Source organism: Dermatophagoides farinae, chromosome 1, assembly GCF_024713945.1.
Source record: "Dermatophagoides farinae isolate YC_2012a chromosome 1, ASM2471394v1, whole genome shotgun sequence".
NCBI classification, from domain to species: domain Eukaryota; kingdom Metazoa; phylum Arthropoda; class Arachnida; order Sarcoptiformes; family Pyroglyphidae; genus Dermatophagoides; species Dermatophagoides farinae.
The window spans coordinates 2,728,450-2,753,717 of NC_134677.1; the positions used below are offsets into that span (position 1 = coordinate 2,728,450).

Here is a 25,268-nt window from a genome sequence, read left to right on the forward strand (position 1 = left end):
AAATAAATATCCGCAATCTGTATTTATTATATATTAAAAATGGTTTGGATGGACATGTTGTATGATATTATTTTTTTTTTACAGAAAAAAATGATGTTAAGATGATAAGAAAAAAAATCATCAAGATTTTGATCTTTTTCCATCCTTAAACGGTTTGTTATACGTATGTCTCCAGTTACATACACAAACATAATTCTTTTGTCCGATTTTTGAATTAGAATTTCAAATCCTTTGCTTGGCCATTTTTTTTTTGTTGTTGTTGTTGTTCATTAAATTTCCTTCTTATTTGACATTTTCTTTTGGCAGCTAAAAGATATTTATGACACTAGCCACATAAGTTGTTTTCTTTATTTTTTTTCCTGTTGATTGTATATCAACATTGAATCGTTTGGTTTGTCTTGACTTTTTCGATATAATCTATAGAGAGATTATATCACTGTGTTGTGCCAATATATGTTATGTTTGTCTGTCTGTCTGTTTGTTTCACATTTAAACAAATTCAATGGTACATTTAGCACATCTTAATCCGATTAACACACCGTTTATATGGAACTTCTTCATCTTGTTCTTCTTATAAAAAAAAAGTTTTAAAGCAGATGCTTTTTCTTTTGAATAAAGGGAAAGATCTCCATCACCATCACCAATAACATAAGAAAAAATAAAATGAAAAGATTATTGTCGATATGATTCCACCTGCTGACATTAATTATCATCAATATGAATGAGTCGATTTAAAGATATCCGAATATTTTCTGTTTTTATCGTGCCATAAAGATCAAACATGTGTGTGTGTTAATGAATCAAATTGATTATTGATAATCATGGTAAAATGGTGATGATCGGTTTGAATTAGTAGTAGTAGCCATAAGTCACCTAGAAGATTTTTAAAGCTTTGAAATGGATATATTTTCCATATTCATAATAAAACGACCAATCGTTTTGCGTTTTTTTTCAATATTAATCAATAAAACATTCCAGAATCCGATAATCAATCACAATATGAATCGATATCCTAATACATAAGACTGAACGAGTAGAAAAAAATGTATTTTTTTCTATTAAATCGGTTTCTGGTATGTCTAGTTTTATGTAAGACATTTTCTTTTTGTTGTTGTTGTTGATAATAGAATTTGCCTGAATATTTTATCATTGATACTTTTTTTTTAATTTTCTGACCATCTGCGTCCGAAATAACCAAAAGAAAAAAATCTCAAAAAAAAAGATGCTGGGACAAAGAATAGATGTGATGGTTGTAAAAAAAAATATGGGGTTGGCACAAAAAACAACGAAAACAAAAAATATCTAATTAATGTGTGTGCGTGTGTGTGATCATCATGATGGAATTTTCAATTTTTTTTCAGTTCTCAATATAGCCAAGCCTAAAATGACGATGATGCATCCACCATCGTATGGGTAATTCGAGCAATTTTTCCAACTGATCCGATAATGTACGGTGTGTGTGTGTGTGTGTGTGATATTGTTCTGGTTGAACATTTTATATATATTTTTTTTTTACATTTAAAATTGAAATTGATTCAATTTTTTTCACACTGTTCAAATGTAATTGTTGTTTGAATCTATTTTTCTATCTTTTTTTATCAAATATCGATATCAATGGTCATTGGCGCCCATCATCATCATCATCTAGTAACATCTGTCTTGATCATCATCGATGGCAAGATGAGTGATACTGAAATCATCATCATCATCATCATACCTTTTCCGGGTTTCGATTATTGATCGTTTTTTTTTCTCTTGCTTCTGCCATGACCAATGTCCAGTTATATTTATCTGAATTGAATTGAAATGAAATAAAATAACAACAAAAAAAATATTAGAATTGTGTTGGACCATTTCGATACGACGACTATGATGACAGGATAAGGCTAAAAATTGATGGATGATGAATAAGAATATGGAATTATCAAATAACAACAACAACAACAAAAAAAACAAAAATCCATCAAAAAAAAGACGAATATGAAATCTAATATTGACTTGGGATTAAATTCATAGTTCAATATCAACATGCGAGAAAAACATATGAATATTACCAAAAAAAAAAAAAAATGAAAATAAATAAAAAAAAAATTCATATGACAGTTGATGAGTTTTGATTGGATTCGGTTGCCGCCTCACCCATTATTACTATCATTGCATTTCAAGATGATGCGGCATTGAATGGACAGCCATATCATCATCATCATCATCATCATAATCATTCTTATGCAAATGTGAATGTCATTTGAACAATGATAATTTCAACCAACTTTTTGATTTGTGCAAAAAAAAATGAAAATTTTCGATTCATTCACAGTCACATATCAACATGCAATTATTTTTTTTTTGTTGGAATGAATGTTTTTGTTCTTTTTTTCTCTTCTCTATTTCTTAATAATACTGATGATCAAAGAATTTAATCTTGATCATATTGATGATGATGATCGTTGTTGTTGTTGTTGTTGTTTGTTGACGCTTCTACATTTTTTTCCATATTTTTGATTGTTCCATTTATTTGAAATTGATGTGATCTGTGTGTGTGTGTATGTGATTCTCTCAGCATGATGATGATGATGATGATGATGGACTGATATGGGATTTCTATTGTTGTATTCGTCTGTGTGTGTATACGATATCCGTTTAAATGCTAATATGTCCGACATTATAAATCTTTTTTTTTTGTTGAATATTCGGCCATATTTTGAATTTTTAAAATCGAAAAATAGCTCATTTGTATGATATCTAATCTTGAATCTAAAATTCAAAAATTCATATACAATGCATAATCATTTTCAATCAAATTCATTCAGATCTTGTTGAATCTGATCTGATTATCTTCGATTATGATGATGATGATTGTGACAAGAAATCGGATAATTTGTTTAGAGGTCATATAGTTCATTGAATAAGTTTAAGTTTCTGTTTAGCTAACCAGCTCATTATGCTCAAATAGAAAGCGTATATTGCAGGTTTCATTTGCATTACTTACTCTGGAACTGTTTTAAATTTAAGTTAGTTTCTTTTTTTCTTGCCAATTTTTTTTTCTCAAAAAAAGAAAAATTTCATAATAAGTTTAATATGAAAATGATCGAGTGTCTATTCCGCTATCTCTAACTTCATTTATACTTGGAATAATCTTGACGTGAATCATTAAAAATTTTTTTTTTGGATATTGAGTATAGATTCATATTATATTGTCGACAATTTTTGGTTAATGATGATGATGATGATGATGATGATGATGATGGTTTTCTCGTCGATTGAATTATTCATTACCTTTATGATGGGAAAAAATACATGAAAAGCAAGCACTAAAATAGTAAAATGATAGGAAAATTCACTATTCTTCAATTGTGAAATTATAACTGGTTCTCTTGTATGCCCCTCTCCATCTTTTTCATTTAAATTGATTTTATAGCTTCTTTTTTTTCAAAAAAAAAAGTTTTTTGTTTCAAATTTTTCGAAAAAAAGTTATTGAATTTTTTTTAATATTCATAAAAAACGAGATAATCGACCTTAATGATCATCATGGCAAGCTCGTTTATTTTTTTTCCTCATATGAATATATCGCCAGATTTTCTCTTCTTTTTTTTTATTCAAATTTTCATTACTAATTTTAATTTTATTTTTCTATTTTTCTTTTTCTATTTTTTAGGTAAGCCTTCGACGTTTTTTTTTAGAAAAATCGTTTTTTTTTTGGGTGATAATCTGACGAATTTAAAATGACAATCAACTTTAAAAACTGTCCCTGATGATAATAAAACATACACACGCACACACATATGGTGTTAATACATATATATGTGATGAGATTTTCATCATCATTATCATTCAAAAGTGCTACTGAATGAAAACCATACCATACCCAATATTATCCACCAGTTCATTACAATTCGAATCCATTAGAAATGACAGCCATCCAAACAAGGATGAGTATCATCATTGTTGATATTATTGAAAATGAAAAAAAAAACATCTGCCCCATATGAATTTGGTTCAAAATCATCATCATCATCATCAACATCATTTGGAACTAAAAAGTTATACTCTTGTTAGATAGTGTATAATAATGCAATAGATATCGAGAATGATTAAGAATCATAAATTATCTTTTTTTTTCTACCACTATGAATGTTATAAAAAAAACTCAAAGTGAAGAGTTCACTTTTCACTATTTGACTTGACGATTGTCACTTGTATTTCGGTCTTTGACTGAATTATTGGATTATAGCATTCTTTAACAAAGAAATGAAGAAGATGAAGCAAAAAAAAGCATATGATATCGATGATATTGGATTGAGAGAGTGAGAGAGAGAGAGAATGTTTGATAATCGTGGTGATGGCAGAGAACTGAGAGAAAAAATTGACTCAAACTTTTTTTTGGACTTTTTTCATATATTTGTACTTAATGATATAGAATCAAATTCATTTAGATAAATGACTATTTTGGATGTGTCATCATGATGATCATTGTGTGTGTGTGTATAGAGATATACAGAAGAGTGTAATAATGATAATTGATGATTGAGATCATCCCTATGACACCATTTTCATTCAATGATGTTTTGTGATTCAATGACTTATGTTTGATCGTTCCATCTCGTTTTACGTTCACATAAAATGTGTTTAAACCACTTTGAAATTATGTTCGTTTTTTTTTGGTTGTTATTGTTGAAATAGTCTGTTTTTTTAGAAATTTTTTTTTTTTCATTTTTGACCTTTGACATTGTAAATACAATATCGAATGGTTTTTAATTTCAAACTGGTCATTTATTTTCCCTTCTCTTTCTTCCAATCCAATTAGTCGCCGCTATGCTATTATTTGATGTAACAACGACTTTTTTTGCTTGTTTGTTTTCAAAAACGCTTTTTACAATTGGATCAAAAATCCAAATGAAAAAAAATTATAATGATTTTGAATTGAAAATCTTATTTCAAACACGTTGTGATTCCGATTTTTTTTCCAGTTCTGCCCAAAAAAAAGGCAATCAAACCAAGTTCTAATAGCCTTTTATTTTATTCTATTTTTTAGTATTTGTTGTTGTTGTTGTTATATCAAAAATCCTGAAATGATGACCGTATACCTCTCTCTATGGAACCATGAAAAATGTTATCTGAAAATAGAAAACATTTTTAAGCATCTGTTTCATGTTTTGTTTGAATCGTATATGGCAAGTTGAAATTTAAACTATCAAATGTGTGACGATGACAACAACAGTTGTTGTCATTTAAGAGTCCATCACACACTTACACTGATGATGACGGTGATGATGATGACAAGTCACATTCGTTGGATCATTTTTTTTTTGTTCATGCTTTTGATTTTGACAGTGACAGCTGACTGACAAATGACAAATAATAATAATAACAATAATTTGAATCGAGATGTTGAGATTTCTGGTGTTTTTTTTTTTTTTTGATTTTGATTTTCTATTTGATATGCACAGTTGAGCTCTCTGTTTTTCATTTATTCATTCAAAATAAGTGAAATCAGTCTGAATGAGAGGGTAACGCCTTCATTTTTGATTATGTATTATTTTTTTTTTGGTTGGAGAAAAAAAATTCAAATATAATCAAAATTATCATAACATTTTTGCATTTTTTTGGTGGCGAGGGGGTAAACTTGTCAAACTTTGGATAGTCTGGATTATATTCATTCACAATTTTTTTTTGCGTTTTGTGATATGCAAGGCGATAATTGTAATTATCAAACAATTCTAGCTCCAAAAAATTCTTCATCATCTTGACCGGATAATTATCCTCTTTTTATTTTGCATTTCACATATGAAACGAAACAAAAATTTACCCTGAATATCTCGAATCTATCTGTCTGTTTTGAATTCTCATTTTTCTTTCTTTCGTTTGAATCACTCCTTTGCTATGAATCGGTCTGAAATCATATGGATCCAATTGTAATTGACTAATATGTTTATTATCATCTTTGGTTTTGGTCTGTTGAACGGATAATGTTTTCCGTATGCACATAGTACCGAAACCGAAATGAATTTATTTTAACTACCATTACAGCTAAATGATGATGACGATCATCATCATCATGAATGAATAGATGAGCGATGAATTTTTGTCAGAATTCTGATTCTCTACAGTGAATATAATGAATTTGTATTATATTCTTGATTCCAACAACAATACAGCAACGACTACAGTATATTATAACAATGATGGAAAAAAACTTTTTTGTATTATAAACTAAAATGAAATGAAATGAAAAGAAAAGAAAAGAATAATTAAACCAAAAACTAAAGACTTTTTTTTGGTTGATTCAAGCTGTAACTAATTTTACTTTTATCTTGTTTAATCGGTTTTGGGTGTCGGGTTTGAAGGGGTTTCGCATTTTCGGTTATGCATAATGCCCTTTTGATGGTAATGCTGATGATGAGAACATAGTATCAGTCAGTGTGTGTGATGTTTAAGCCTTGATCGATGTTGACATGAGTGAAAAAAAAATCCAGGGTATTATTAACATTGAACTACAATTTGATTTCATTATATCCAAATTCATTCATTCATTCATTCATCAATGTATCAGAATACGGAAAACAAAAGAAAAAGTTTCCACGATCACGATCCAAATGCAATGAAGCCTATACAAACATAATACATCTAACATCTCTGATAAGAATTTTTTTTGTGAAACTCATTTATAAATTTGAACACGCACGTTAATTTTGATAAAACTTGCAAAACAATTTTTAGAACATCAAGCTGAGGTTGATGTTGGGAAAAGAAAATTCTCTGATGTTAATTATCGACAATTTTTTTTATGTCTATCGATCGATCGACAGATCGATTATGAATCTGGTTAATGTTTTGTGTATGTAACATTGTACCGGAAATTTTTTTTTTCTCATTTGTATGATACTCATTAAAATTCTTGTCTTACCAAATGAGGTAACCAGAAAAAAAAATTCGTATAGACCCTGTGGGTAAACGACAACAACATTCTGTTGTCAAACTTATGAAACAAAAAGCTGCATTACCCGAAAGCAATTTTTGTTGAATTGAACACAATTCTAGCCGATTCATGAACACAGAATCTTTTTTTCATGTTGTCTATAAGTACTGTGTGTGTGTCTATCTTTAGTAAACGAAATGAAAAAGAAGAAACAAAAAAAAATTAGTGCACAAAGCTGTTAACAGATCCATTATTTCATCATGATAGTAATGATGATTCTAATAATAATAACAATAATGATAATGATGAGTTAACCCCCTTGCAGCTAATACACACACACACACACACAAACGCGAATGAGAATGAGAATGGCGAAAATTAATAGGAACATCCGACCAGAATAAGAGCAGTGAAAATAATATAACTAAATTGAACAAAAAAAAAGAAAGAAAAAAAACGGAAAATTAATTTACTTTGTCTTCATCGTTTTTTTTCATGCCGTTTGGTTTTTTTTGTTTTTTTTTGCTACACACATTTTTTTCTGTTTCATTCATTTGTCATTTTGGGTTTGGTTTGGTTTGGTTCGGTCGATCTGTAGAAATTTTACGAGTATGGGCCGCATCATTCTCCAGGAGGTTCGTCATTTTCATCATCATCATCGCCATCGTCGTCGTCGTTAGTTATTGTTATTATAGTTTAGGTAATTTTCTCTATACTATCTTTCGTATTCTGTTTTTTTTCCACATCAAAGAATCGACAAACGAGCCACTTGCTTATGAAACATCTATACAGAATATATTTATCTTGATTCTAGCATTGTGGCAGGTTTTTTTTTCTTCTTTTTTTCGAATGTTGATGATGATTATTTGAATGTTTCAATGAAAGAAAGAAAAATAAATGTACACTTGAAACCGACCAACGGACCGACTGATGACGAAAATCTCAACATTAACATTTTGATTGGTTTTTTTCTGGTTCCATTCTAATTTTCTTTCTTTTTCGGATACCGTTTTTTTTGTATGTTCTGTATTCGTTTTCATTCATTCATTCATTCCTGATTGATTTGATTCAATACAAGCACAGAATTTTTTTTTTGTTTTGTTCTCTTCGATTCTCGAATTTTCCTTAGAGAGCGAGAGAGTGAGAGAACTAACCATTCATTTTAGCTTAATTGAATTTCGGTATCGTCATTGTATTTTTTCTTCTTGTTTGTTTTTTTTTCTGACTATCCATGGAAAACTCGATGATAAAATAATGTCACCAACTGGCTGTGTGTAACGAAATTTGTCATTTTCTTGCTACTGTGTTTAAAACGATTAAAAATCAAAACAGGAATGGTAGTAATTGATTGTGAAAAAAAAAATTTAAAATCGACCACAAAATTTTATGAATGAAACAGTTATTCTTGATGTGTGTGATGAAAAACCTACGCATGTTTTTTCAGGAATTCACTATTCTTTATTCTTCATCTTTGTTCATTCATTCTGAATTCAAAAAAAAAGAAGAAAAATCTACGCACAGGAATCGTAATTCACAAATTTCATTTTTAACCAGAAAAAAAATCCTATCCTATTCAAATTTAAATTATTTATCATTAAAAATCGTAAACTTTTTCTTTTAGGTTTTTTTTACAATTCAGTGAAAACAAAATTCATCGATGTGTCATAATCATTGTCAATGATGTCGTGTTGTGTTGATTTCTTTTATCACCAAACGATAATAGCCAGAATTCATAGACAAAAATGAATCGGTAAATTCATACATATTAATCATTGAAAGGGATAAAAAATTTCTTTTGAATTTATCTCCCCTCCAATCGTTCTATCTACATGCTTGGTTGATTGTCATTCGAAATGGCAATTTTGTCGCCAAAAAAAAAATTGTTCCAAATGAAAGGATTTTTTTTCTCTTTCTTTTCTTTTCATTGGCAATTCCATTTTATTTTCATTTCTGTTATTATTGCAAATTCTGTCGCGAGAAACATTCTTCCTTTCATTCAATTCATCATCATTTTTAGTGATTAATTTGTCGTATATACATCATTTTTTTCTACTTGAGCTTTTTCATTTTCATTCAAAATTCTTGTTTATTTATTATAAGTGATGATTACCATCCGTTATGCTTGGCTGATTTCCTATTCGAATTCAACTCGATTCAATGATAACGGTTGATGATGGTCACTCTATTTTTTTTCTTGGAAGTTTTTTGCTTTTCCTGTATATGTTTGTTTGTTGAAACTTTGTGTGTATGTTTGGATATTTGGATGACTAATTTTTATATTGGACCAATAAATATAGCATGCCAATATCTATTTGTCGGTTTATTGTAACAATTTTTATTCATCTAGTGTTTGTTACTGCTGTTACAATTTCCATGTAACATTGTGGTCGATCCAATGGTTCAGTCCAATTTTTGATCATGGCATATATATACTATATGGCTGAAATGGTTGGTTTATTGTTTACATTTGAAATTACAATACATCAATTCATTGATTCTTTATATGAATAAATTCTATAAATTGGCCTAATGGAAAATTGCACCAACAATAACAACAAAAATAACATTCACAGTGAAACAATCAATTCAATTATGTTTAGAAATTCCGGTTTAAATATTGAATCTATCAACTTTGGCCATTTACTTCATAGTCAAGCTAATTGATTAAGCTTTTGGTTTTCACTCTCTCTAACTTTCTCTGTTTCTTTTTCTATTCCAAAACCAGAAAATTGATTGACCACCACTACTGGTGCTATTACAATCATCACTAATTTTAGCTTTCGATTTTTCACAAGATTTTTTTTTCTCTGTAACTTGCACAGTATGCATGCAATAATGTTCAGACAGACAGCAGCGATTGTAACAAGGAAACGAAAACAAGAAAATTGGTCCATTTGCATAAAGTGGTCCGATAACAAGCCGAAATAATAATTCACATGAATCTACTATATATGAATGAACCAATCCAAAATGTAAATAAACTTTTTTTTTTGGTCGAGCTTGTCACGGATTTTTTCTATACAATCAAAATATTTGACCATTGGCTCATCCTATCAACATCAACACATTCAACAATTCATCTATTCATTCATTCATTCAATCATTTACAGAAACCACAATGGGCGAAAGAAAAAAAAACTTTTTTTCTTCTAAATGATGATGGATTCTAGATTCTGGATTCGAGTAAATATTATTGTTAATGATAATGGAATGAATAGACAAATGTAAATGTAAATAACTTTTATTTTCTGACTCTAGTTTTTCTAATTCATTCATTCTTTTATTTTTTCAATGGCGATGATGTTCGTTTCATCATCATCATCATCATCATCATCATCAAGCACAACAGCTCAGAATTCCATAGAGATGATATGACAACCAAATGATAGACACCAGATATGGTTATTGGTGAATGGTTATAACAACTACAACAACAACAACAACAACATTTACCACTAAAACCAACAACTTTGTTTGGATATGTTGTGTCTGTGTCTATATGTGGAATATTATAAATATACAACACACACACACACACAATGAAAGAATCACAGATGAAAAAAAAAAATTTTTTTCCATGTTTGTGTTTGTGTTGTAAACAGAATTACCAGACTTATATACTCATCATCATCATCATCATCATCATCGATATATATCCAAACTCCAATTTATGCATATCATAGATCCAGATCCAAAATAAAAGTTTGAATATTACACAAAGTGAAAAAAAAAATATAAAAGTAAAAGGAAAAACCAAATATCCGAAAATTGATGATGATGATAAAAATGGGAATGGTTTTTTTTCTGGCTAGTGATTGTGTTATTATTATTATTATTATAACCATCTGTATATTTATGCACACACACACTGAATGAATGAATGAATGAATATTTTGGATCATAACAACCGTTGAGGTTCTCTTTATTTTTAATAGTCAGTAGAGTAATATCAATTTTATTCTAACTATACATAACTATAAGTATTTTCTCATTCAAATGTTATTGTGGCTGACTTAATTTTGTTTCAAGAATAATGCATCATTCTCATTTGATTCAATCTATTCTAACTGTTTTTTGTTCCGAATTCAAATTGACTATCTTTCTATGTTTGTTTTTGTTTATTTTGAATTTCAAGTTCTTGTAACATATTTTGATCATTATTATCATCAATGACCATTTGGATTGTTGAAATTGATGATAATTGATGTACGAATATCAATTGTTGTTGATGATATTGGTGATTTTTTTTGCCAACAGTCATAGTGTTGATGAACATGAATAGCTTTCACTTTTCTCTTGTTAAAAATGATGATTGAAATTTTATACTCACAAATAGGACATTGTATCATCAATTGGGATTTTTTTTTTGTTTTTAATTCTAATCGTTGTCATCATCATCATCATCGTCATCAGAATAAATTGTGCAAGTCGACAATTGTTCTTTTTTTTCAACAACTGTTATACAATGGCTATACTATAGTGATGAATTGAAGCTGATGATGACTTGGACTTGAGGTTGTTGAATATGAAAAGAACAACAACAACAACAACAAAAATTTGAATTGTAAATCACTGAAAAAAATGCTTACAATTTTTGTCTGACTGGCTACCGATCACATTAGATTGATGACCAAGCTATATACTGATTTATATCATTGTACAGTATTTTATTTCATTTCAGTTTGATTCTTTTTTTTTCCAATGCAAATATCATCAGCATACATCACAGGATTTATTCAAATTAGTTAGATTTATATGCACCAACAACAGCAACATTAAGTCCAAGGATTATGTCCGGTTTTTTTTATTTCGATTTACGAAAACCGAAAATGTGTTTGCATTTTTTTTTTTTTTTTTTTTTTGAATGAAAATGTTCAATTCAAATAAGATATTTATATGAATGTAATCTAAAAATAGCTTAAATGTATATATAGAATGAAATCAATCAGATTTAGTGATTTTGATGTTTGAGCAAATATTTTTTTTTTCATTCATTCTCAAAAGGAATTCTTCAAATTTTTTTTGAGTTTCCGTATCCGTTTATCGGTACCAGTTACCAGTCTCTGTTTGTCATAAATGACCTAGAAAACTTTTAAAATTTATTATCAAATCTATTGGTCAACAACACAATGTGACCAGCGAGAGAGAGAGAGCTAGATCAACTTTAAATGTATTTACAAAATGTGCATAGATTATTATTCTTGTCACTGTATTGGTACTGTATCAAAATGAATATAAATCATATTAACCATCATGTAACAAGAAGGCAAAAATATCTTTCCAACACACACACCCCCACACACACAAGGTATATATAATGAAACAATTAATGAAAAAAATAAAAGATCTGCTTATTTTTTCCATATATATTCATTATATCACCGTAGAGAGTGCGTACAATCACTATCAATAGTGAAAAAAAAGTTAATCAAATTTACTTTATTTATTTCATTTAAATGTGAATGTTTCACCTGAACAATATAAAATATTTATTCTTTTTCCGTTTTCCATTTGAACGGAAAATAAAACGAACCCAAATGAATAAAACCAAAGGTAATATCGGGAGTTTATTATGACGATGATGTTGGTTAATATTATTTTCATGTATGAGCTTTTCGTTGCTGTAAATCTTTTTATTCTCATTTCATTTTCATAACTCGTTTTTAGCCATCACTCATTTCTATCCAAAAAAAAAACGAAAAGTTTTTTTTTCTGATATTACATTTTTTTTTATTTCCACTTAATATTCTGGATCTATAGTATGAAAGTAATAAAATAAAACGAACAAAAAAGAGAAATTGACTAGAATCGGTTACTAGTCGTCGATCGAGATATTAATTAATTGTATACGACGACCTTTTGTGTCTTTGCAGGTTTTTTTTTGTTTTGTTTTCGTTGAAATCGTAATATAATATATATCAACGGTCCATTGATTACAAACACATACATAACCTTTGCCGAGTGGCCATTTCACTTTTATATATTATGGTTAATATGCTACTAGTGTAACAATGAATATCATTCATTCATATATCGTATAATGACCATGTTACTCTGGGTTTTTTTCACGTCATGTTTGCAGAATATAAAGAAGAAAAAAAGATTCAAATTTAGGCTCCGAATCATCTTACACACACACACACACACACACACAAAATCCAATTTGATTTGATGACAGTTTTTTGTTCACCTTTTTTTCTTGTCTGTCTATTCATATTTATCTCTCAAAGAATGTAGAATTCTTTTTTTTTTCTCACTCATCCATGATATTCGAAGTTTTATTTTGTGTGTGTTTCGTCAACACTAGATTTTGTTTTTAGTTTTTTTTTGTCGTTGTCGTCATCGTCAACGTAGTACGACTATACAACAACGTATTTCGTGCTTGGAATAATGATAATAATAATATCCAAACTCCGTTATGGATGTGACATTTTTCTTTTTCATTTCTGTGTTATGTTTCACATTCAATTAATTTTCCATGGTGAATAAGAACAACAAAATCATTGCTTCATCGATTCGACTTGAATCAATTGATTAGATTATTAGTGAAATTGAAAAAAATAGAAGAGAGAAAAATCAACTGGAAATAAAAAGTAACGGGAACTTTTTTTTGTCATTATTTTATTTTCATGGAAAAATTTTTTTTTTTCGTATTCTTTCAGAAAATCGCGTGTTCATTGTTCAATCATTATTTGTGTTTCATCTGATGATGATGATGAAAATGATGAACAACATGATTTGTTTCATACAATCTTGACTAGTCTGACTGATTCTCATTCAGATACTGAAATTTAGTTGTTTTTTTTTTTTGAACCTGCTGGCTATATTTTCAATTTCCAATGGATGAATGATTGTTAAACACACACACACACACACACACACACACACACATAGACACATGTACGCAGTTCGAATGAAACTTGAAACGTAAATGATTTTTGGTAAGCATTTCATTTCATTTCTAATTCATACATGGAATCATAAAAATAACCTTTCTCATAACAAAATTCTAAATCCCAAATCGACACTTTTCTATCAGTGATGTTTGTAATAGATGTTGATGTTCATTCATTCATGTTGAAATATTTTTTCCTTCTTCTTTTGACGTTAGGCTGATGGTAAATGCATTTCAGGTTCATGACTTGAAGTGAAAATTTTATTTTGTTTCCAACATTTAAACTCAACTCATTTTTTTTGGAACATAGTAATAGCGATGATGCTGAAACAGCAAGTTCAATCTAATTGCAAATTAAACATTTTTACTCCCTCTTTTTTGCTTTTGTTCCTTTGAATTTTGGTTCGGGTTTTTCGCTCCATCCAAAAATAATGGTAGATTCCTATGAAGTAGTTAAGTCAAGAATGAAAACGAACATGTACAGATCTCTTTAAATAAGATTAGCTTTAGCCAATATTTTCTCTTTCTCTTTTTCTCTTTCTTTCGGTCATCACGTATATACGTTTAATGAAACCGACATGAAGACTTTTTTTTGGCATATTCCAAGTTTCAACTTTTTTTCTGAACTTCATCGTTTTGGTTTAAGTTTTTAGGTTTTTAGAATCTTGAATCATTTTAGCTTTTCCCGAATATCATTGGCCATCTTGTGTTTGAGTTTTCACAATTCTACCAATTTCATTCATTTGATTAATTAATGGGCGAACAAATTGGAACACAAATGAAAATTCATTTGTGTATAGAAAGGGCACCAAAAAAGGCGTATTCTGATTCACATTCCAGCATTATTAAATTGCCAAAAAAAATTCATCCAACCAGAAATTTCAACTTATAATGAATTGAGTCGACGACGACGACGACGACGACCAAACATTAAAATGATGTTCCATTTTTCTCAATCCCAGGATCGATTCGATTATCATCATCATTGTCGTTGTCATTTTTTTCTCGAAATTTTTTCTTTTGTTTTTTTTTGATATTCTTTATATCTATTCTATCCATTCATTCATTCATTCAGCCAGTCAGTCAGTCAGTCAGTCAGTTTTCCTTTTTTCATTTGTCTGTGCAAATGTTAAATGGAAAGAATAAAAAAAAGAATCGATCTCTTTTTTTTCACCAATTCCATATGGTCTATTATTAAAAATAGATATTTTATTCGTCGAATAAAATATTATCATCATTAAGAGTCTGCTGACAATGAGTGGATTTTTTTCTGTCTCTCTACGAATTCTTTTTATTGTCCAAAAACCAAAAAAAAAAAAAAAATAAAAATTCTGTATGGAAACAAATAACAGCCAACGAAACGAATAACATATGAAAAGTGGAACACACAGAATTTCAAATCGAATACTCGACATACTCGATTCGATTGTCATTTATTCCAGAATACATTTGTTAGAATTTTTTTTTCTTTTTTTTCACAATTAATAAATTATAGCGATTCTTGAATTTCCGAAATTTTTTTTTGTCCTTGACTATCGGTACAAAAAATTTTTGTCAGTTAATATTTTTCGTTTCTTTATTTTTGTAATTTTTTTATAGTTACTGTTTTTATTGTTGTTTTGTTTTCACAAGAGCAAAAAAATATTCGATTTTAGTCGTTTAAAATTTTTTTTATTCAATTTTTATGAGTCTATTTAAGGTTTTTTAACGGCTCGACGACGAATCATTGGTTTTGATATTTGTGTGTGTGTGTGTGTTATTTGAGTTTGAAAAAAAATAAAAATAAAAATTGAATGGTGAAATAAAAAAAAAGAAAATAGAAACTTAAATGGTGCATCAAATATAGAATCGTGAATGAATATAAATAAAATAAAAAAAAATTCGTTAAGGGCCGCCCGTTTAAATAAGTTTGTGTGTTGTATTTCCTTCCTATCTTCAATGTGTGTGGTATGTGTGTCGACTTTTTTTCGAGCTTCAATGATTATATTCAATGGGAATTCTACATTTTATTCCCTCCTTGTTCTACATTTCTATTCTTTTTTTATGTTTTTGCTTAACAATTCTATTGAAAAATTCAATTCATTTCAGGAAAAAAATGGCACCAATTTACAATAAGATTTATGGATACATCATCATCATCATCATCATCATCATCATCATCATATTTTTTTCTCCTTTATTCCAAATATAAACAACTACGAACTGATGATGACGTTGTTGTTGTCGTCGTAGTCGTCGTCAAAGGACGATTGTTCCATCATTTGGAAATTCTTTGATTTTTTTTTTGCATGGACATAGAGAAAAAAAACCCCGAAAACTTTCATTGTGAAGAATAACTGAATGGATGATTACACGGTTGAATTGCTATTCGATTTTTTTTTTATTTTTACTCTAGTTCTCTAGTTGTTTGCTGAAATTTGTTTGGTTCCAGGAAAAAATATAAAATAAAAAAAACAAAATTCTTTCCACTTTGCCAACGTATCAAATATATAAAAAACACTGAAGAAATGTGAATCGCCGTTTCACTTTTTGTTTTGAAAAAGCTGACTGAAGAAATTTAAAAATCGATTTTTCTTCCATTCTCCATCTCATATGACGATCTATCTATCTATCTATCTATCTATGTTTTATCGTATGGCGAGGAAACAAAAATTTAAATTTTTTTTTTGCTTCTTTTCTTCGACATTCTTCATATTCGCTGTGATTGTTGTCTGACTATGTTGAGTTGACTGTTTTTTTTTTCACTCGTTTGCTTTTTACACAAATATTTACGATTGACTTGGTGGTTGTGAATGTTTTTTTTTCTCACAAATGCCTATGTGTCGAACATGAAATCAGAATAAAAGAAGAATCGGATTTGATTCTAAAACATTCAACTCGATCAATTTGTCTATTAGGTTGGTGGAGGGGTTTTCTTATTGATGTAATCAATCATTTTTGTTTTTATTTATTATTCGGTTAATGTCCAATGCCATTATTTTATTGCTATGATGATGATGATGATGATGATGATGATAAAATTGGATCAGAAATCGAAAACTTTTATTCCGGTGTTTGACAAACCTTGAATCACACACTTTTTTTGTGTTCCAAAAAATGATTCCATTAATCAAGTAATATTTTCTTCTTGACCAACCTGGAACTAATTGATTTTTTCACTCCTGATCATTCATCTGTTGTTGTTGTTGTTGTTGTCGTTCAAATGAGCGGTCATTTTTTCTCGATGGCCATTCAATAGATTTAGAGTGTAGTTTTCATTACAATCAAAATATCGGGCAATTTTTTCCAAACATTTGGAACAAATTGTTTTATGTTCACAGATTGTATTGCTTTCTGTGTATTTCTTTGTGTGGTCCAAACAACCATCATAACATTACGACAGATGTCGAAAATCATTGAACCAAAATCGGTTAATTGCTCTTCTTTTCTCTCATGGTTATTATGATTGGCTTTTTGACCTTTTTTTTCTAGTCGAAATTATTCTCCATTCTAATCTATATAAAAATGTAGGTTCATATGGGAAAATAAAACATAATTTTTACCATTTTAAAAGCAAAACAAAAATTATGATCATAATTATATTGATTCTAATATATTTTCCTATTTGAACAAGAAATCGATAACCAAATAATAATAATAATCATAATCATAAATAGTGTTATGGTTCTATTCGAAATTATTCCAATATATTTTCAAACTGTATTTGATTTGATGTATTTATTTATTTTTGGATTTCATTATTGCTTTCAATTCAACTATGCAATGTATACTAAAATTAAATCATAAGAATATCATAAGAAGATTTTCATGATCATTCAGATTTGTTACCACTTGAAAAGCGAAAAAAAAATTAATTTCCCAACAGAATTCTCTATACAGAAAGACATTATTTCAACAGTAGATTAATATCGAATTTTTTTTGCCATATTCTTTAGGATATTCTTTTGTTTTTTTTTCTCATCTTTCATAGCATTGAATCATTAAATGTTGAGCAAAAACGAAAACCAAAAAAAAAATGTTACATTAATTTTCTGTCATATTCTACACTCTTATGGTTGAATGAAGTGGATATACTTGAAACAATAGTTATTCCATTATCATCATCATCATCATCATTATCTAAAATTGTTCAATAATCTTAGTCAAAAAAAAAACATAAATTCGTCTATTTATGTATCTAAAGAATGACGATGATTCATTATAGAATTCATGAATTTAAAAATTCTGGCCATCACATCACTTTACTGCGTACATTTAAACAGGAAACATAAACACACACACACACACAAATGGAGTGAGCCAGTATGAGTTAAGTTGAATATTATTCATTTTTTATTACTATTATGTAATAATAAAACAACTAGAAACAACTAGAAATGAAAGCATGTACACTATTGACCATTTATATGGCCAAGGGGAAGTTTTAGGGGGCTTTCATAAATTTTGTTTTTCTGGTTAACAAAACAACCAAAAAAGCCAAAATGAATGTGTAGAGCTGAATGGTTGTAGAATTTTTTTTTTGCTGATGTCAACCATATTGTCATCTTTCATTGTTTTTTTTTTTCGTTTGTTGGCAAAATAATATTGCCTTGTGGCTTTTTTGTTATACTAGACTTTTTGTTTTCTCTTTTCAATACACATAAATCGTTTTTAGCCAAATTGTTGTTGTCTTTATATGTTCGATTCCATTCATCCAACAACAAACAACATCATTGAAAGAATCTTATTTGTTGTTTGGAAATTATTTATGTTTATATTCGATACGGTCATTGTTTTATAATGATGATGATGATAGTGTGATCAATTCTGGTCAACCAATAGAATCATTGACTGATAAAGAAAATAATTCATGATGATCTTCATCAAACACACACACACACACACACATGAATCTGTTGAATTATCAATAATAAATGAATCAAACACATATGTGACACATTATATTCATTGTAGATGAATGAAGATGAAAAAGATAGCGACAAACGGAAAACTTTTCCAATTAATCGATTCCCGTTATTTTCTTTTGCTTCTTTATTTTTTTTATACACAATGTGACATTTTTCTTTCACTTTGAATCTCAATCAATTATTGATCAAAAGTTAGGCTTCCATCTTTGTTTGCAATGTTTGGCATTTTTTTTTCTTTTATTTTTCTTGTTTTTTTTTCGACCTCAATAACTTTTTTTCTGGGCGCCATTACCATGGCCATCAATTTGAATTCGGTGCAACATGAAAAAATATAAGATCAACATGCCGAAAGAATTTTTTTTCTTCTTTGAAATACACAGAATTTTTTTTCAAACTTGAACTTTTTTTTGTTGAAAAAGTTGTCTCTAATGTTTTTTTTTTGTGTGGGTGGGTGGATGAAACTTTAAAATTTTTTTTTTGTTGTTTTTTTTGTTGTAATTTTTTCTTTTCATTCATTTTTTCATCCGAAATAGAATTCAGTATTCACCAGCTAACGTTTTGTGTGTGTGTGTGTGTGTGTGTGGGAGGCTTTAGACAGAAACTAGATCAAATGAAAAGAAAAGAATAGAAAAATCCTTGTAAAGTTGTTGGTCCATTGAGAATTTTTTTTCCTCATTCTTTCTTTCTTTCTTTTCTTTGTTCATCAATAAATAAACCAAGAAATCTGGTAATTTTTGTAGTCTTTTTTTTCTCACTATAAGTTATCAAAGCTAATCACACAATCAGACACATCAAGCATTAATGATGGCGATTCCTTTGGGCTTTTATCACACCATCATAATTGGCCTTTTATCTTTTTTTCGTGGAATAATTTCGTTATTTTTTTTATTTTAAATTTTTTAACGAAAAAAAATTAACAAATTTGAATTCAAATTTATTAAATATCATGTTGATTCATGATAATTTTAACAGAATTTTGGAAAATACGGCGATCATGTTGATGATCATGATAATAATGATGACGATGATTACATCCATTGTTGTTGGACATCATCATCATTATTTGGTCAAAATGTCAAAAAAATTCCATCACTCTATTCATTCATTCATTCATTGGTCGACCAATATTTTTTTTAGTTATTCTTAATTTCATTTCCATTCGAAATAAATGCCGTTATAATGTTGTCTATGATAGAATGGTAAAGATAAGGCGACCCTTTTCGCAATTGATGTGAATCAAAACACAGACAGTTATAAATTACTTTTTTTTCTCGTTCATTTTTGTTTCGTCAGTCTTTTGTGTTTGTGTGTGTGTGTGTGTGTGTGTGTGTGTGTGCGTATGAATGCTAGACAGTTCATTGCTTTTAGATTTTTAGATTCTTATTCTTCTTTGTTGGTCATTTTCTTTTTCTTTTTCTTTTTTGATCATGTCCATTTACTTTGTATTTATATGATCAAATAGTAGTAAGCTAATTTAATTTTGGTTGGCCACTGCCAAATTTTTTCTTTGGCCTCAGTATTTCTGGAACAAAAATTTCTATAAACGAGCGAGGGTGTGTGTGTGTGTGGAAATTGTGAATGAATTGAGTGTCGGGAAAACCAATTTCTATGGATCGATCGATTGATCGATTCTCATTTCATTTGCTAAGAAAAATCATCGATTACTATTGTGGTGGCCAAATCATAATCATCATTGTGACTAGGATAAAATTTATCGTAATCGGAAGTAGTAGTAGTAGTAGTAGTAGTAGTAGCAGTAACAGTAGTAATTGAAAATAAAATCAAATTGACCAAAAAGATTCAAAGAAATTGTTCATTACAAAAAAAAATTGAGAAATGAGAAGAAATGACGTTTCATTTTTTTCAGCTCTTTCTAACCAAAGGCTATCAATTAGCTAATTATTGATAACTGGTTTTGTTTCATGAAACATACAATTCTTATTGATCTTTATATAAAAATTAGCTTCACTTTTTTTTACAAATGAAAATGGTAAATCCTTTCCAATTTTTTTAGGATAAATGATAATTCTCGGTTCCACACACACACACACACACACGCCCTATGGCGTCATATCATCTAATTATCATCAATCAATAACGATATTTCATTGGAATCTTTTTTTTCAGTTTATTATGATATTATTAGTGTAGAGAATAATTCTTTCGTATTATTACTTTTGTGAGAATTTTTCATCTTTATTTTTTTTCTTGGATTTTATGTTCAATTCGAATCGATTTTTATTCTATCAAATTCATTTTTTTTATTATTACAGATTATTTCTGATCGATATATAATTTTGTAATAGATAGATAGAAAGAAAACATAAAAAACAAAAACGAAATTCGAAAAAGAATATTCCCAAATGATGGCTCATATAATTTTATTTTGTTTTGTTTAAACTTTTTTTTACCGTGAAATAATAAGGAAATGAATTCTTAAAGTTTTCTTTTAGTGGTTTTTTTTCGTCTTGATAATATGTGAATGGTAAAAAGTCAATGAAGTTTTATCGGTTTTCTTTGGTGGTTTGTCTGTAACATCCCAAATATCGTTTTTTCTCAGTTTGTTAACTAGAATCGATGAGGAAAATCCTTCTAGTCAATACTTTTCTCGTGGTCTTAATAATCGTTTGAGTATTGGGTGCCAAAACAAAAACAAAAAAAAAGACATCTTATCTCAAACATTGAAATGATAGCCAAGTGTGAGGTGATTATTTTCATCATCATCATCATCGATTTCGTCATAGTCTTAGTTTTTATTTTAATAGCAAACATTCAATATTATATATTAAATCGGGTTTATTGATGCTTTCGCATTTGTTGTCAAAAATTTTGTGTGTCTGTGTATTCAAAAAAAAAACGAATTTATATTGATTGCCTGGGATTAGACTTACTTGCAAACGGTTTTTTCTTTTTGTTTTTCTATTTTGGTAATCATAAATTTGTTACAAGATAAAATAGATCTTTTTTTTATAAATTCGTTGTTTATACAGGATTTGTCAAACAAAAAAAAAAAAATAACCAAACCACAATCTGAATCCAATAAAATTTAATAAAAGACTGAATCTACTTGTCGACATTTTCATTTTTTTTTACCATGATTCTGATTCAAAAAGAGGTAAAATTTTTCATTCCAAGATGAAAAAACCGGTGATAACTTGCAACGATCTCCCGTTGTGTGTTGGTTAGTTTTCTGTTATTATGATTTTTTTCTCGTTCAATCTGGATTAAGAATCGTCATTGTCACTATTTTTCTCTTGTTGTTCTTATTTTTTCCAATGCACTCTATCTGGTTATTCATCAAAGAATTTCTCTATTTTCTGTTTTCTGTCATCACTGAATTTCATAGTTAAAGAATTCGAATATAAAAATAAATTTCAATTTAATTTACGATGATGATAATTATTGCATCATTATTTTTTTTTTGCTCCACACTAATGCCAAAGAAAAATCGATTAAAATTGCAATATTCAATGATACATTGTATCCATATAAAAATATCTTCAATACTTACACGATACATTGGCTTCAATGATCATCTTTTTTCATTTCGATTGTTGACTTTTGGTCTTTATATAAAGTATATTGAAATCAAATGATAACTTTTTTTTGTTGTCTGATTCTTATTCTTTATTTGTTATTATATAATTAATTCTACTAGAATTTTTTTTTTTGGAGGGAAATTAAAACACACAAACATTATATCGATTGGATCAAATAGAATTGAAGTGTATAAAAAAAAGAAAAAAGAAAAATCTACTTTGAATTTGATTTCGCCACTTTCATTTGTTTTGTTTACTTTTTCTCTTTTTTTTCGAGTGTGTATTATTGAATTGAAAAGTAAAGTTTGTCATGAAATTTATCATCCAGATAAATAAACATACACACACACACACACATACATACATTCACCAACATCAGATAATAGATATCTTTGAGCTGACTTTTTCTAATTCATTATATTGATTTGTGATGAATTTTTTTTTCCTGAACATATCTCTCATTTTCCCGAATCGAATGAGAAAAAAACTGATTCGCTATTTTTATATTTTGCTAATGATTAATTGTGTTTTGATTTTTTTTCTCTATTTTCTCTACTAAATTTTCAGCACAACCTTATGATCCGGGTACGAATACAATTACTCGTGTAATCAATCCAGGAGATAAGGTGGACATTCCTTGTTCAGTGGTAACGCCCGGTGGTTCAGTTAGATGGGCATTGAATAACAAACCAATCCCATTGGTAAGTTTGCTTTGTATATGTGTGTGTGTGTGTGATCAATTATCGATTAAATTTCATGCACTTTTTTCTGATTAGGATTCTAATCAACGTCGCCATTGGAACATATCAAATGATGGTAAAGCTACATTGACAATAAATCGTGTTTCAAAAATGGATGCCGGTCTTTGGGAATGTTGGAAACTTGATGGTGATTTCAATATACGACAAAAAGTTCCCATTATGCGAATTGTATTGAATAGTATGTTTGCATTATTATTTTCTTAAAACACATGAAACCGATTTTAAAAAATTTTTTTTAATTAGATGTACCTGAAGAACCCTATCTAGAATATGAAGGACGGCTTTTATCGTCACATAGTACAATATCCGTACGAGCCAATAATGTAATCAAAATCAATTGTGTCATAAAAGGAATGACTTCGATGATAAAATCGGTGCAATGGTTTGTTGGCCAAAATAATTTTACACATCAAAGTCGTTTACTTATGGAATATTCGGCTGAAGAAGATGTATCATTGACTATATCTGTATTAACATTGAATGTTAGCGCTAAATTTCATCATGAACCGTTAGTTTGTCAGATATCACATCTAAGTTGGTCCAATACAGCTAATGTTACGGCTAGATTCAATGTTTTATGTAAGAAATTTATTTAAAATTTATTAGCCATTCCTTTATCTTTGTGTCTTTGCAGATCCTCCAGAGTTTTCCATTGTTCGTGAACCAGGATTTGGTTTTCCCATAATCGAAGGCATGGATCTTACGCTTCGTTGTGAAATTGATGCAAATCCTATGAGTCCAGTCAGATGGGAACGTGATTCTGATCCGAAAATTTCAAACGATTCTTTAGCACCGATTGATACCAGTCCAGATGGAACATTGATTATAAATCCAATAACCCTAAAAGACATTGGTTGGTATCGTTGTACAACTGAAAATGAATTGGGATTTTTTGCTTCGGTGGGATTCTTCATCAATGTTCGTGAATCATCCGATGAAATGACAGCATTGGTTGATCAATTACGTTCACAAAATCCACATCTTCCATCGGTACCGGAATCACAGGATGAATTTCATCATAGATCATCTAATGATTTTGCTTTCCGCAAAATACACGACCATTCAAATCGAGAATCACATTTTCAAGCTTCTCGATCGAATGGACCAGATTTCCATGGTGGTAATGGTTATAATAATCATCAGCCACAAATATCTCGACCCGAATGTTCACCAAATAGTGGATCAATCAATAATGCCGATGGTCGTCCAATAATTGAATCGATAAATTCCACAGTGATCGCATTGGTTGGATCACAGATTACATTAATTGCACGTTTTTGTTGCATTCCTCGCCCGAAAAAAGTTTATTGGATACATAGACATTTGGCTATGATGCCGTCCAGAATTATTGGACGATATACTACACGTGAATTAATCATGGTATAAGTTTATCGATCGATTTCTATAGAATAATCAAAATTTTTAATCAATTTTTTTTTGTTCATTAGTCATCAAATTCAATGAATTGTTTTACATCAAATTTCATTATCGATGCTGTTAAACCAGAAGATGCGGGTGATGTAATGTTTATGGTACTGAATCAAAAAGGCATTGACCATGCATTAGTATCATTAAATGTAACAATGGCTAGCTATTCTATTTTATCATCATCATCGAATGGTATGTTTATCGATAATTGATTAATACTTGATTGTAATCCTTTTTGTCAATTTATTTAGGAATCATGACTACTTCGGCAGCAATATCCATTATAAATTTGACATCAATAACAATGATTCCATTGTCATTACTATGTATGATTATCATTAATGTGATATTGAATTGGAATCATTTATCGATGGATGTACAAAGATAGCGGAATAGATCCAGGGATTCATCATAATCATTGTATTCTGCTTCACTTTTTTTTTAGTCACAATCAAATCAATCGATAATACGATGACATGATATTTTAGGGCACATTAATCATATTTGTTGTTGGATTGTAAAAAAAATGATCATTACCAAGATTATTACTTTTGCTATATAGCAATTTTTCTTTCTGTTTGTTATATAATTATTTTCTGCCACCAATCAATATCGTTCATCTGTAAATAAAACAATCAATTATCATCATTATTTATATTTATCGTGATTTTCAAAATCAAATTTTACTTTGTAAATTAGCTATATAAAATAAAGTGAAAATGAAAATTAAAGTTAATTTTTTTTACATCTGAAAAATAGTAAAACTTTACACGTGTAAATTTGTGTGTTAAGCACTTGTTTATACACTGTTTGTTTATATGA

At 28.9% G+C, this 25,268-nt stretch overlaps 1 protein-coding gene across 3 annotated transcripts in view; it reads left to right on the forward strand.

Moving 5' to 3' along the window:
* Window positions 1-25,190, forward strand: part of LOC124492725 (uncharacterized) — a 64,968-nt gene extending 39,778 nt beyond the window's left edge. For all 3 annotated transcript variants that reach the window (XM_075729748.1, XM_075729749.1, XM_075729744.1), the window contains 6 exons: window positions 22,825-22,958; window positions 23,034-23,196; window positions 23,262-23,597; window positions 23,653-24,398; window positions 24,467-24,638; window positions 24,698-25,190. In XM_075729748.1, coding sequence (XP_075585863.1) covers window positions 22,825-22,958; window positions 23,034-23,196; window positions 23,262-23,597; window positions 23,653-24,398; window positions 24,467-24,638; window positions 24,698-24,834 — 1,688 coding nt within the window. In that variant the 3' untranslated portion in view covers window positions 24,835-25,190. The remainder of the gene's footprint in view (window positions 1-22,824; window positions 22,959-23,033; window positions 23,197-23,261; window positions 23,598-23,652; window positions 24,399-24,466; window positions 24,639-24,697) is intronic.
* Window positions 25,191-25,268: the final 78 nt, after the last annotated feature.